General features: G+C 41.1%; 2 protein-coding genes across 2 annotated transcripts; one reads left to right on the top strand and one right to left on the bottom strand.

Annotated features, from left to right (window-relative positions):
• Positions 1-8: 8 nt before the first annotated feature.
• GET1 (guided entry of tail-anchored proteins factor 1) lies at positions 9-6,039 on the bottom strand. The gene is made up of 5 exons (XM_072333572.1): positions 5,845-6,039; positions 5,123-5,288; positions 3,875-3,942; positions 2,894-3,008; positions 9-1,450 (listed from the first exon to the last, which is right to left on the bottom strand). The coding sequence occupies exons 1-5, from the start codon at positions 5,932-5,934 to the stop codon at positions 1,377-1,379; spliced, it is 513 nt and encodes a 170-aa protein (XP_072189673.1). The 5' UTR covers positions 5,935-6,039; the 3' UTR covers positions 9-1,376.
• Positions 6,040-6,141: 102 nt separating this feature from the next.
• Positions 6,142-12,705, top strand: HMGN1 (high mobility group nucleosome binding domain 1). The gene is made up of 5 exons (XM_072333582.1): positions 6,142-6,338; positions 6,695-6,760; positions 6,836-6,886; positions 9,248-9,379; positions 11,738-12,705. The coding sequence occupies exons 1-5, from the start codon at positions 6,324-6,326 to the stop codon at positions 11,789-11,791; spliced, it is 318 nt and encodes a 105-aa protein (XP_072189683.1). The 5' UTR covers positions 6,142-6,323; the 3' UTR covers positions 11,792-12,705.
• Positions 12,706-13,597: the final 892 nt, after the last annotated feature.

Raw genomic sequence — 13,597 nt, 5'->3', positions numbered from 1 at the left:
GGAAAACCTGAGTTGGGCTGAAAAACTTTATTTCACAAATAAAAACACATTTACACGTAACAGATTCAATCTTGACTTTTTTTCTTGTTGATATTTAATGCCTTCACTTTACCGTTGGCTAAATGCATTCCCTAATATAAAAACAACGTAGTTTTTAAATAACATTTAAGAAAAAGAAACATTTAATGAATACATACATTCAGACATGCAGAAAACGCATCATCATTTTTTGAATTAATTCTAAAGGCAGTGCTAACTATACGGCTGTACTCCAGCCCCCTCCTGCTGCAAGGCAAAGGACCTGACAACACCACACAGTGTATGGAGCATGAGCTAAGCCTAAGTCTGCAAAAGCTTTGCTCAAGCTTATGTCCAAGGAGGTATTACAGGACTTTTTAAAGCCACTGCCTTCTGGGACAGCAACGGTAGGGCTGCAGATACCACCGAAGATAAAGCTTTGTTGTTGCTGTACAGCTGCAATACTAGGAAGAATTACTATCATGAATGTATGCTGAAGCTCTAGGGATGTAGCTTTCTGCAGAAACAGGGCTGTCTTCTACTTTCCTACCACGAAGCTTGGAAAGGTTGGTTGGACCTTCTTTTTCCTCAAAACATGGCAGGAAATACTTTTAGCAGTATTTGCTCCATTGGGGAAGTAGAAAGTACATCAAGGAAAGAAAGGTCAGTTATCAGTAAAAGTAGGGGGGAAATGAAAAAAGAAAATATCTAGTGTTCAATAATTTCAGGAATTTTAAAGAATTTTCTTCCATGAGGAATTTAAAAGAAGCATTGAAGTGGCCAGCTGACCTGCATTTGGCAATTAAGAAACTCACTTAAGATGTAAGAAGTTGATTCTGCGTATATATCACTAATATTTTCTAAGGTAGTCTGAGAATAATCCAATCTGTAGTTAAAAAAAAAAAGAAAAAAGAACTGTTTTATTCTAAAACAACCAACCTACCTATTTTAACACCACTTGTCACCAAGTGGAATCATTTCTTTGGGTGAAAATGCCGTACTGTACAGTAAAGAAGCTCCAAAAAATGATTACTAACGCCACTGCATTTCCAATCTAGCAGCTGGAAAAAGAGAACACTTTTAAGACCTTTGTGAATATGGCATGACAAAGACTTAAGGTTCTGCCACTGATCAATGTTCATGTGTGTCAAAATGAGGTTTTATAAATAGCAACGCTGCTCTTTGAAAACTGCTGATCATAAAACCAAAGAACAAATAGATGAAAGAAAGTAAAACCAATACTGTTCAACATCCAACTGAAGTAGCAAAAAGCGTCTCCAACCAGGTCCGTCATGAAAGACAAATGTTTTTTGTACTGCAGTAATGTAGTTTCGACTCCATATACTACAGGGATTGCTTCAGCTGAAAGGGTGTAGCATGATAGCTACAACTTTATTACAAACCACAAGCCAACATGTAATTCCAACACCACCTGAAAGAGATAGAAAATTTAACTGAAGTTATTGCATCAATAACCTTGGCACACACCAGATTCTGAAAACAACTTGGAAGCATCAAAAATGAAACAGGAGGTCAGTGGGAACAAAACGTCTTTCTGTCTAGATGCAAATGTCTCTCTTCAAGGGACCTCAGTTAACTGCATACTAGTGTTGAGAAAACCTGAAGGCTGTCTGGGGAAGGAGCGCCAAATAACAAGAATAGGAGCCTAACTGTGGCATATACAACCATGCTTTCTAAAAACATTCACTATATCCCTATCTGAGTGGTCTAGGTTGCTGAAATAAAAGAGCACTCTGAAGTCTAAAATCAGAGATTTAGAAGAGGAAAGAAGTAAAATTCCCAGTAAATTTAAATCAGCCTTTTTAAAGAGTATTAAATATGTACTTCGGTCCTTTCTCCTAAATCCCCATCGAACTGAACAAAAAATCCAAGTGAGACTTTCACTACAGACCCAAACTGATTTAACTTGTGTTTTAGAGTCTTGTCATTCACACTAGCAGTGTGGAAATTTGTACTGGAATGATGGCACCGAGAGTCCCTCCTACCTAACTGTAGTATGTAGCGTATCTGTATCACATACTGCATAGAATCATACTACATGGTATCACTGAATACACAGCTGTTCATAGCATGTACTGGAAGAAACTACCTTTTGGTGATTTTTAAATGTTTCCATGTTCTTAACTTTATAACCTATAATTCAGAAGTAATCTCTTATCTTTGGTCTTGGTTGATAACCAAAGATAAAGGGGAACAGAAGGCAGACAAGGGTATAAACCTTATACAATTCCTTAGAATACTATTTAATTAACTACCTTTCAGAAACTGCTCCCCTGCACAGAAGCAGGCTTGTCCAGTAAGCATGCTGGATACAAAGCATTCTCTCAACAGCTATTAAAGATGGTTAAGACAACATCGTAATTTGGAATTCACTCTAAGGCAGCTGAAACTTAAAAAGCCTAGTATGAAGATTCACCAGCAGCATTTTATCTTCGTGGTAAATTTCCATGCTGCGTTATCCTGTCATCCTGCTTATTTATCCAATTAGCAGCACACATTTCACTCAGAAACTGGCATGCATGATCTGTCATATCCTTCTGATCATTAATTCATTCAACTAACCAAAACTAAAAAGGCCTAATTAGGTAAAGAAGTGCAATGAGAAAATAAAGGGTGGGAACAGAATGCCAACTGGAAGAGAGCATACCTCAGCCATCCCAGAGCTATACACTATTGAAGTGTTGTAGTATTGTAAGATGTATGCCTAAGTAATACAGACCCCTACAGAAACTCCACGTTGCTGTTAAGAAATATACAGAAGCGATGCTTTTAATCCACACGTACTCCTTATCATTACATTCTCAGCAACTGCATAGACTTGGAAAATGCATTTTTTCTACCACACAGTTCTTACCTGCCAGACCTGTAGGAAAGGCTACCAAGCGCTCCAATGGTGCAAGCCATTTGCTTGGAAGAATTGTAACTGGCTCAGAATAATATTTCCAAATCAGAGAGATCATCAGGGCAGCCTAGAATGGAAGTTTTTGTTAGCTTGAATAACAACACACATCAAATTATATTACCACCAGTATTTTGAAGCAGTACATCTCACATTCTAAATTAAAGAGAATAGCGTCCTTATTACATTACACTGTTCTGAAGCAGATATAACAGATTTTTAAGCTTGGTATGACCTAAGTTTACACACAATAGCAAGACTTAGCAATAAGTAGCTGGAAATTACTGCTTTATTTTAAGACAGATTCAAATATAGCATAAATAAAAGTTGTAATAATACAAACTGTTGCACTCTGATGACTGTTTTTAGCCATAATCCTTATCTGCTAAGAATTCAGCTGGCTTTCACGTTACCCAAAATATAGTCTCAGGTTGAGAACTGTTCTTACTGGCAAAAAATTATTGGGCATCAAGCCTAAGCAACAATCTGGCGAGGGAGGCACTGTGTGGAGATATGTGGCAGCTCTACATGGAAATTTGCATCCACAGCAGAAGAACATTTTATGTTTTCAGAAACATAAGCAAAATATACACATTATGCATCAGAACTTTCCCAAGTTCAATGCCATGAATAAATGGAAAAACAAAACAAAAAGAAACAGTGATGAAGGAACTAAGACAAACTCCTATCTTGTCATCTCAATACCAGAAAAACAAAGCTTCCATGGAATTCAAAACTCATTTCATTCACAATGACCGGACCTTATCAGCTGCATCTCTCTACAGCCAAGAAACTGTTCTGGTTTGGTGTGCATTTTGACACTGGGCTGCCAAATAGCTGTGCAACTAATCATTGGTCAGCAAAAGTAAAAGAGATTTGTCACACTGCTGAGGATTTAGTCCAGAAATTTGTATTCATAATAAAAGATTTACTTACTTGTAAGATGTAGAATACAATATTTATAACCCACTTTATTTTGGCTAATTGGGCAGTTCGTGCTTTCACTGTTAAAAGAAAAATAATATTACTCTGCGGTATTTATAACGGTAACTTATAGGAAACTAGTAATTCATTAATATTAGTCTTCAAATCAGGGCACTAAATGTCATACAGCTGTCTAAAAACATCTCTTCAAGATAACTTATTGCGAAAGCAATGAAGAGCTAGGTTCTGGAGTTCTGCATTAATGATACTGTGGAAAGCTATGAAACTGATATCCTAGACAGAGAAGTCACATGTAACCAAGAATGCTGCTCTGAAATGAAAACAGTCACTGTGCTTACTAACTTAAGAATCTATTTTACATGAAGGATAACATATGTTTTCCCCTTTTGCAAATGGAGACAACGATGGCTTTAACAGATGTACTTCTTGCCTTATTTCACTCAGGAATGTGGTTAAGACCATTCACTCACTGAACGTTCTCAGTCAGATTCAATATTCAAGATTCTCATGCTAGTTTTCCTTTAGCAGTACCCCCCAGCCCGATACAGAACAGCTGAGAGATGACAGCAAGCACATCTTCAAACACAATGGCAGCCTTAAGTTTTCTGAAGCAAAACTGTTGTCTAGTTTAATTGAAATTACTAATTAAGAATAACACAACTGAGAACAATCCAAAACTGCCAGTAGTAAAGACTGCCCTTTCTCTAAACAAGCGTAGAAAAATCTAAGCATTCTGCACAGAGGAGGCAAACAAAGCAGGTATTCTCCTGTCTTATTAGGTTCAGTTGGTGAGTTTGGACAGAGAGAAGAGCAAAAAGTCTAGTGCCAAAGGTGCACCCTCTACCATGAGATGATGTGTTTTCCTAGCAGAGACAAAGCAGTACAGTTTCAATATAAAAGCCGCTGCATACGATCAAGTGGGATTGCAAAAAGACAGCAGTCATCTCATCTAGCTACCTTCCACATTAACACTTTCCCTCCAGCATCTTGTAGCACAGCAACTAAGCAGTTCCAACTCAGCAATTCATCCTTTCCCAATTAAGACAATGCAGCCTTACTATATTACTTGTTTTGTTAACTACAGAGAACTTTGTTAAATTATTCAAGCCTGGATTCCGTAATAACCATCACTAAGAAAGAATAAATATATCATACATAGAAGGTCAAGAAAATTCCTTGTAAGAAAATATAATATCTAATATAATATATAGAGGGGAAGGAATAAACATTATACTCTACCATGAGTCTTAAGCTTGTCAGTCATTTTGTTAATCTTTCTTTCCAGACGGGCGTATCTAGCAAACTCATCCATCATACTAATGGTTGAGAGTTCTTGCTTCATGTTCTGAATTTCAGCTCTCATTTGGGATTCCTGCTCTGCATCCTTTTGCAACAACTTGGATATCTGAAAGGTAAAGTAACAGTATCAGTAATTTCCCTAGAATTCAGCTGATTTTAGCACATATAAAACACAGTCTTTCGAGTATACTCTCAAAAGCTCCCGCTACCAGGACACCACCCCCTTTCACCAAGGCACAGGGAAATCTTAACACTGGCAAGACGTCCTAGAAGTGAAAAAGATGTCATATTCTCTCAACTAAGAATCATACTTTCCCTCCTCGCTGTGCAGATCGCAGACACCTGATACTCGCAGCAGGGACAGGGATGCAGACCTTTTCATCACTGTTCTAACCCATCACTCTCACAGCTCCTGCAGTCTCTGACATCTCAACTAATTAACGCGGCAAGCTTTATTTATTAGAGCCCAGTTTCGGAGCTCACAAAGCGAGCATCACTCCTCTCTGTTACAGCTCGCCTAGCCTGAGCTCTTAGAAACACAGCAAGCGCCGTACTTGACGCGTTCCCCCCGCCCCCCAAGCAACCCGGGACCCTCCCCTCAGCCCCTGCCCGGCTCCTAACGGCCGCCAGGCGGAGCGGGACGCGCGGCCGACGTCACTCACGATGGAGGAGCAGGAGGGCAGCAGGATCTTGAGCGCGTTGCAGAGGAACACGGCGCTCAGCACTAGCAGCCAGGCGCCGCTCTCCGCCATACTTCGCGCAGGCGCGCGAAGGGGAAACGAGGGACAGGTGCCGCCACGTGACGACGGCCGGCCAATCCGAGCCTCGCACCTAAGCGCGGGCTGTGGTTAGGTGTAAAGCCCCGCCCCGCCGCTAGGGGAGGCCCGGCGCAGTCCCCGCCCCGCTGCTGCCCCGCGGGAGGCGGCGCTGCCGGGTACAGCCGAGCGCGGGGCGCGTCGCCCCCTGCCCCGCCTCTCGCCCGCCAATCCGGCTGGATCCTGTTGCGGCGCCGCTGGCGCTGCTGGGATGGGGGGGGGCGGTTTCCCTGCGCAGCGCGGCGGGCGGGCGGGCGCAGCGCCTGGCGGTGAGGCACTCAGCGCGTAGCAGCAGCAGTCGGGCGGGAGCCGCCGTGCGCTTCGCCATGCCAAAGAGAAAGGTGAAGCGAAGGGGGAACACCGGAGGCGGGGAACGCGGAGTGTTGGCGTGTTGGGGGGGGGGGGGACGAGGAGAAAAAAAATAACAAAAGGGGACGAGGGAGCGGCTGTCGCCGCGCGGCCGAACTCGCCGGCGGGCAGAGCGCCGAAAAGGGCCGGCGCTGGGCACCGCACCGCTCCCTTCGGCGGGGTCGTCTGGAAGGTTCGGCGGCTCGCGGCGGGCGCCCGGCCGAGGTTCGCGATCCGAAAGCGGCGGCGGAGAGAAGGGGAGGGCCGAGCGGAGCGTCACGTGCTGCCTGCCGGCCCGCCTCTGAGCGCCGCGCATGCGCCACGTGACGCGCGCCGTTTGTGTTGGCAGGTGGCTGCCGGCGGCGGGGAGGCCGGTGAGGAGGTACCGAAAAGGAGATCGGCGCGGCTGTCCGCTGTGAGTACCGGCCGGCACGGCGTGGGGATAGTGTCTTTGCGGCTAAACTAAGCTCTGCTTCTGCTTTCTCTTCAGAAACCTGCGCCTGACAAAGCAGAGCCCAAAGCCAAAGTGTTGGCGGCCAAGGTGAGAGCCTGGGGAGGAGGGGGCGGCTGTGGGCTGCCCACCTCAGTGTCTGAGCCCACGCTGTTTGGTCACACTGCTTGTTCATCGTGAGAGCTCTGGCTGTGCTGAAGGATGGGTTCCAGATGCTCGTAGGGGGCTTTGCGGAGCATCAGGGTTGAGTTCCGCCATTGTCTGAGGGCCCCTTTGTAAAGCACTTAGAACTTCACGTAGAAACATGAGTTCTGATTCAGTCATAACTACACAGGCATCAAAGTAACCGTATGTTGAACTGTACTCATTTGCTGTCTAACAGAAGGGGATAAAATGTATTTCACATCAATGGCTTTTGAGAGGAAAACGTTATTTGAATTTCTCAGCCAAGCCATTGAAAAGGATCCACATTTCTAGCCATATATCTGTGTGCATATCATAGTATCATAGTATCGTGCGAGTTGTAAGGGACCTTAGAGATCATTGAGTCCAACTCCTGGGATTCGAGCCCTCTGTGTAGCAGAGCGGCACTTCTACCCCTTGCGCCACAGGGGGGATTCAAACCCGGGCCCTCTGGTGTTACAAGCGGCAATTCTACCGCTGCACAGATTATGTGCAGATTAAGTGTGGCTTGGCATCATATTTCACATTTTTGGTGCAGTTCAACAATTGAGAAAAGCATTTCTAATGTTCTGTACCTGATATTCAGCACTTTTTCACTTACTTTCTTTTTCACATTGCACCCTCTAGAGTCATATACCTTACTGCATGTTTTACATCACTGTATGCAAACACTTAGGACTTCTGCTTAGTAACTGCAGAATTGTGTTATCGTGAAGATAATAATTTGCATGTGCAATCGTATACACTAAGAAATGTATTTAAATACATGTTAAAAAGTTGCTTGTGTATGGTAGCTCAGTAACTCAATGATGGTTTCTGTTGGTTGTTTTCTGTTGTGTTTGTTATTTTTGTGTGAGGATGAAGCCTTGGAGTGAATACAAGGTATGGATACATGTAGCGTGGTGGTTTCTCATAATAATCAGAAGTGCATATTTCTACAGCACATAGAATAAACAAAAAAGAAATATTTTTTTCTCAGTAAGTTTTAATTCAGAGACACTAAATTTGGATATACACTGAAAAGCAGGCATGAAATGCATGCTGTTTTTAATGAAATCAGATACATCTTAAGGTAGGTCTGCTACTATGATGTAGTTATCTACTTAGAAGTATAAATGGATTACATTCTTGTCACTTGCTCAGATCGTATTTGTCCAGAAGTGTAGTTTGTCATTTATTGAAAACTTTTCTTAAGTGTCTGTAAATATCAGTGCTGATTTTTGAGGGATGGTGTCAAAAACTACTTCGACATCAGTTAAGATTGGCATAGGTGTTTTATAAGCATGTGGACCAGCTGAAGGACAGACAGGCTTTGTAGTACTTGGTTGCTGTGTAGAATGTTTGGGAATATACATTCAATTTTTATAATAAAATAGCCCTTGAGCAAATACTTTCCTCCAACCCATCTAACAACAGAGATGCCAGGTGCAGAAGATGTGACTGAGATACTTGTAAAGGAGTGCTGAATACGTTACCTGCTGTACAGTTGTTCTTATCCAAAGGTAAAGTAGATGGATAGCCAGAGGAGAGAGATAGGAAAGACTCACTGATGTTGAGGCTCACGGTCAAGATGCTCACCAGCATTAAGGCTTGCTGTAGAAACTCCACACAGAAGCAATCTCCAGAAGGAGATGCTACCTTAGTGATGGTCAGCCCTTAAATGGGATCTGGGAGAGGTGGACTTGAGCTCCATCCCTTCCAGGAGCACAGTTGAATTACCTTCACCTGTGCTCCTGCAGGTGACTCATTGCTTGCCTCAGATGGTTAATCAGAGGTTCAGGCTGTGATTAACAGTTTCCCATACAGAAATGCTCATCTGTTTAGGATAAGTTACTGAAATTCTCACCTGTCAATACAAAAGCAAATATGAACCTGAAGTGTTTGGTATTTAGAAAGTGGAATGACTTTGCTGCATTTTGTACTTTTTGTTATTATTTTTAATCTGTCACAAGAGGTTAAACCACGTATGACAAACTGGCCTGACTCTCCACTGGAATTAATTACTATTGTTATTTTGTCTCTGATAGGTTTCCCAGGTGGGTTTGCACCACTCTGAGAAGGGTTTTAGTTTCTGTACATTGAAGTGATCCTAGATTCAGTGAGCATAACATATTTATAATATGTGTTTTTCAGGGAAGCATGTACGTATTAGCTCCTTAATAGTAGCTCCTGGTGTTTGGCAAGCCTGTCTTGTTTTTGTTTAATTACTTTCAAGACTTACATTGTAGGTTATATGAATTTATGTGAATTTACTTCATTTAATTGTAGGATAAATCTGAGAACAAGAAAGCTCAATCAAAGGGGAAAAAGGGGCCTAAAGGAAAACAGACCGAAGAGACAAACCAAGAGCAGATAAAGGACAACTTGCCTGCAGAAAATGGAGAAACTAAAAGTGAGGAGGTAAAGTAGCATTCTTTGGTCTAAAACAGCTGGATAACTTATTGTAACTGGTTTAGGTATACAACTGTTAGAAGTGCAGATAGTTCTTAAACTGCAATCTCTTTTCATGCGAAGAAAAGTGTGGGTTATTGAAACATTAGTAGATAAACCAGGGAAATTCTGGTTGCACTCGCAAGAGTTGCAGTGATGTGGGAACAGTCCTTGACATGAAAGAAAATGGTGAAAATCTCATGGAAATCCCAGTATGAGATAGTGTCCTTCAGCAAGGAGCTTTTGCCTTCTGTTTTGCCTGCTGGTAGAAGGAAAGGGCTCATAGAGGGAGGAGGGGGAAAGTAGAAGTACAGGAACGGGTAATAGTTGTTGAGAAATGGGCCAAATCAGTCTTGGATGTAATACTCTGCTAAAATGACTGTATTGCTGAAGTGTTTTTGTGCTTTGTGATCATCTAAATAAAAACATCCTGCACGCTGCTTTTTTTTTCTGGGAGGTGGGCAACACTTAAATTTAGGACAAGATCTGTTGAGGGAGGCAGTGCCTCCTGTTTGATCAGCTTTTAACAACTGGATAAATCCAGCTTTCATGTAGCAACATGCTTAGAATTACTCAAATTAGTGCATTATTGACTACCTTGCTCATTTCAGTTTATCAGTTGAGTTTGATCATATAATCAGAGGATTTGTTAATCTAAATATGATTTTTTTTTTCCTGCCCCATTTTAGTAAATTAAAAGGTACTATTGTTATTATTTTCTATATTGTGCAAATGCATCAACATTGATGCAAATGCATCAACTATTTGGCTTTTAGGTAAGACAGTGTTTTTCTTGGGTAAGGAAAGTACAAAGTGATACTTGAGTGTGCAAGACAACTTCGGATTAGTATTTCTTTATTTGTGAACTTAGTGCTTCTTCTTTGTAAGCTGCACTATAAATACGAATTATTTGGTAGGGTTAAGATCACACATGGCTCTATCAGTGTATTAGCATTGCACAGTTTGGTCTTTCCATTTGTGTACACGATGTTTTGGTAATATCAAGGAAAGCTAAATTTGGCAATATTTTTCATCTGTAGTTTATTTAATATGCCTGTTTCAGGTTGGTCACACCAGTCAAAATTGCTGAATTAATGTAATACTTCAGTATCTCATGAAAGGGCATTTAATTCTTATGTTAAAAAGACCATAATGCCTTGGAGGGAGAGGGGAGGCATTATAGTATACTGTTCTTCATCCTTCACAAACCTGCTCCTAGGTGGCAGTAAGGACAGTTGGCAGGTGTTAGTGTTCCTGGTTGGGTACCACTATAATTAAATATTATATTCTGCTGGTGGTGCTGTAAACCTTTAGGATAACAAAATGAAATTTTTAAATTGTACTGTGTTCAGTTCTTGAGTACTGTGTTCAGTTTTGGGCCCCTCACTACAAGAAAGACATTGAGGCCCTGGAACGTGTTCAGAGGAGGGCTACGAAGCCGGTGAGGGGTCTGGAGCACAGGCCTTATGAGGAGCGGCTGAGGGAACTGGGATTGTTCAGCCTGGAGAAGAGGAGGCTCAGGGGAGACCTTATTGCTCTCTATAACTTCCTGAAGGCCTCTTCTCTCGTGTAATTAGTGATAGAACTAGAGGGAACGGTTTCAAGCTGCGACAGGGGAGGTTCAGGCTGGACATTAGGAAGTATTACTTCTTGGAAAGGGTAGTCAGGCATTGGAATGCACTGCCCAGGGAGGTGGTGGAGTCACCGACCATGGGAGTGTTCAAGAAACGTTTGGATGTTGTGTTGAGGGATATGATTTAGCTGGGAAGTATTGGTGATGGTTGGACTGGATGATCTTCTAGGTCTTTTCCAACCTTGATAATTCTGTGATTCTGTAATGCAGTACTGAGCGCTTAAATATTACTTGCCTTAAAATACAGGGAGATTTGGAAACACTAACAGTGTTTAAATACATAAAGTACACCCATAATGTTTTTTTTAATCACAATGTATGCATGGATTTCAGCTTGATATTATTATTATTATTATTATTTCAGTAAGGCAGTAATTATTGAAACATTCTTTTCTTACAAAAAAAAAGTTGTCTATTGAGTACATCAACATTGTGGAATCCATACTGCTGCACCTGAGCTGGTAGAAGCCCTTTTGAGAAAACCTGAATTTAGTAGAGCATTATCCAAGAGAAACAAGCACACCATAGTTCCAATTTATTAAGACTACAAGGCATGCTGTATAGAAGCAAGTCGTGGCTGTTCTTTATGTCAGGTTGACTAATGTGTGCATTAAAAATGCTATGAACTGAAAGTCTGCGTTACTTTGAAGCTTTTTGCATTGAAACGTTTGGTTTCTTTCCCTCTTCTTTTTCAGGCTCCAGCATCTGATGCAGCAGCGGTAGAGAAAGAAGAAGTGAAGTCTGAATAACATCTGGTACCGAGTCTTTAACTGGTGATCCTTATACTTTTCTTCTTGTATAATTCAGAGGAATATTTTTATCAACTATTTTATAAATGCAAGTTTTTTAGTAGTTCTAAAAAACACGTTTTTAAAAGGAGAGAATCCCAACGCAATCCATTTTTTTACATATTTAGATAAGTGTAAATGATTTTTTTAAGTGGTAAAATCGTGTACTGGTTGCCTGTTTTCTATGAAACCAGAAATTAATGGGATGTTACAAATTGGAGAGGCTTTTTGAAGTCTTAATGCAGCTTCTCGTTCCGTAGTTTGGGAGGAAGAGTTTTTCTATCCTATTAAATGAAGCGCAACAGAGACGTCGGGATTAGTTATATGTTGAGAACATCTTAACGTTTTAGCTGTATATCTATGGTTGTGCCATCAGTAGAATCGCTTATCTCATGAACTGCTCCCTAGTGTTGGATTTCTTGACGAGTAATGTATATCTGTGACAAAGTTATTTTTGGTAGGTGTAGGTTTATTTTTTTCAACAGCTTTGTAACTGCTACGTGAAAGACTGGAAACTTTTATCTTTAAAACACTGAACACGTAAAAGTTTCTGATTGATAGACTGAATGTCAGCTGGTACTTCACGTCTAGTTTTAAAGGAGAGCTTGTCTACAAAGTCCAGATGAAAAATATTTGAAATAAACTTAGAAAGAAAAAAAAATATAGTTTTTATATTAAAAAGAAACTATGTGAATAAGGACAGTTGTAAAATTGTAGTGTCTGTGATCACCAAACAAAAGCCAAATAAACCTTGATTAAGAAAAGAGTGTTTCTAGAGCTCTTGCATTGACTTTGACAACTCAGAGTGTGAGGGGGTGCAGTCATTGTTCTTGTGCTTCTGTTGGAAAACAATGAATAAATACCCTCTGACTTTGATTCTTAGTTGTATTCTTTATGTTGTTAAAAACTGTGCTATCTGCAGGTAGTAATGCAGGGAGTAAGCAGCAAGTAGGAAACTAGTAGTCTTAGCTGGACATATAGATGGAGAGCTGGTAGCACACTGCTGCTTCTGGTACCTTTAAAAACCAAACCCCACAACATTATAAGCACTAGATATTTTTGTCTAGCATTTATTTGCGTAAATATCTGCTTTAGGAAGTTTAAATCCTGCTTTAAAAATTAACAAAACATGTTGAAAAAAAAATGAGCCTATTCTGTGAACTTCCCAAGCAGCCAAGCTGAGTTCACATAACGGAACCCACAGAAGATAAGGAGTGTAAGAATTTGGCCAAGAGCTGTCAGGGAAGTACAAGAAAAGTTTCTTGTGCAGATGAGCTGCTACGTGAGTGTAGCATGCTGTGAGCAGCTGCGCCTGCTGTATAGATCTGCAAGTTGACACAGCATGGATTCAAATAAAAGTAAAGCGTAACCATGCCGGGATCTCATTCATGTAGCACAAAACTGGCCTGATTCTCTTAAAAAATAAAACACCAGTTTTGTTAAGATTTAAAAGCCTTTCATGAGGAGGGGGCATACTAAGTATATGTTACTTAAAGTAAAAAATGAGATCTACTACTTGATCATTTCAGTTCTCCCAGAGTGCATTTGATTTCCCCCACACACACACACTTTATTTTGTCATATTGCAGCATATACACAGCTTTATCTGATCAGTCTGTTTGATGCCAGTCTGATAACTGTCAGCCTTGGCTTGGGAGGAGCCGAGATCAAAAAGCAAGTTTCTTCTTTTTTTTTGTCTTGAATAAGAATTTGTTCATGCTCACATACAACACCTGCAAGTACAGCTTCTGCTTCCTCTTTGCTTTT

The sequence above is a fragment of the Excalfactoria chinensis genome, chromosome 1 (genome assembly GCF_039878825.1).
Source record: "Excalfactoria chinensis isolate bCotChi1 chromosome 1, bCotChi1.hap2, whole genome shotgun sequence".
NCBI lineage: Eukaryota > Metazoa > Chordata > Aves > Galliformes > Phasianidae > Excalfactoria > Excalfactoria chinensis.
This window is presented reverse-complemented; position numbering and strand designations above follow the sequence as displayed.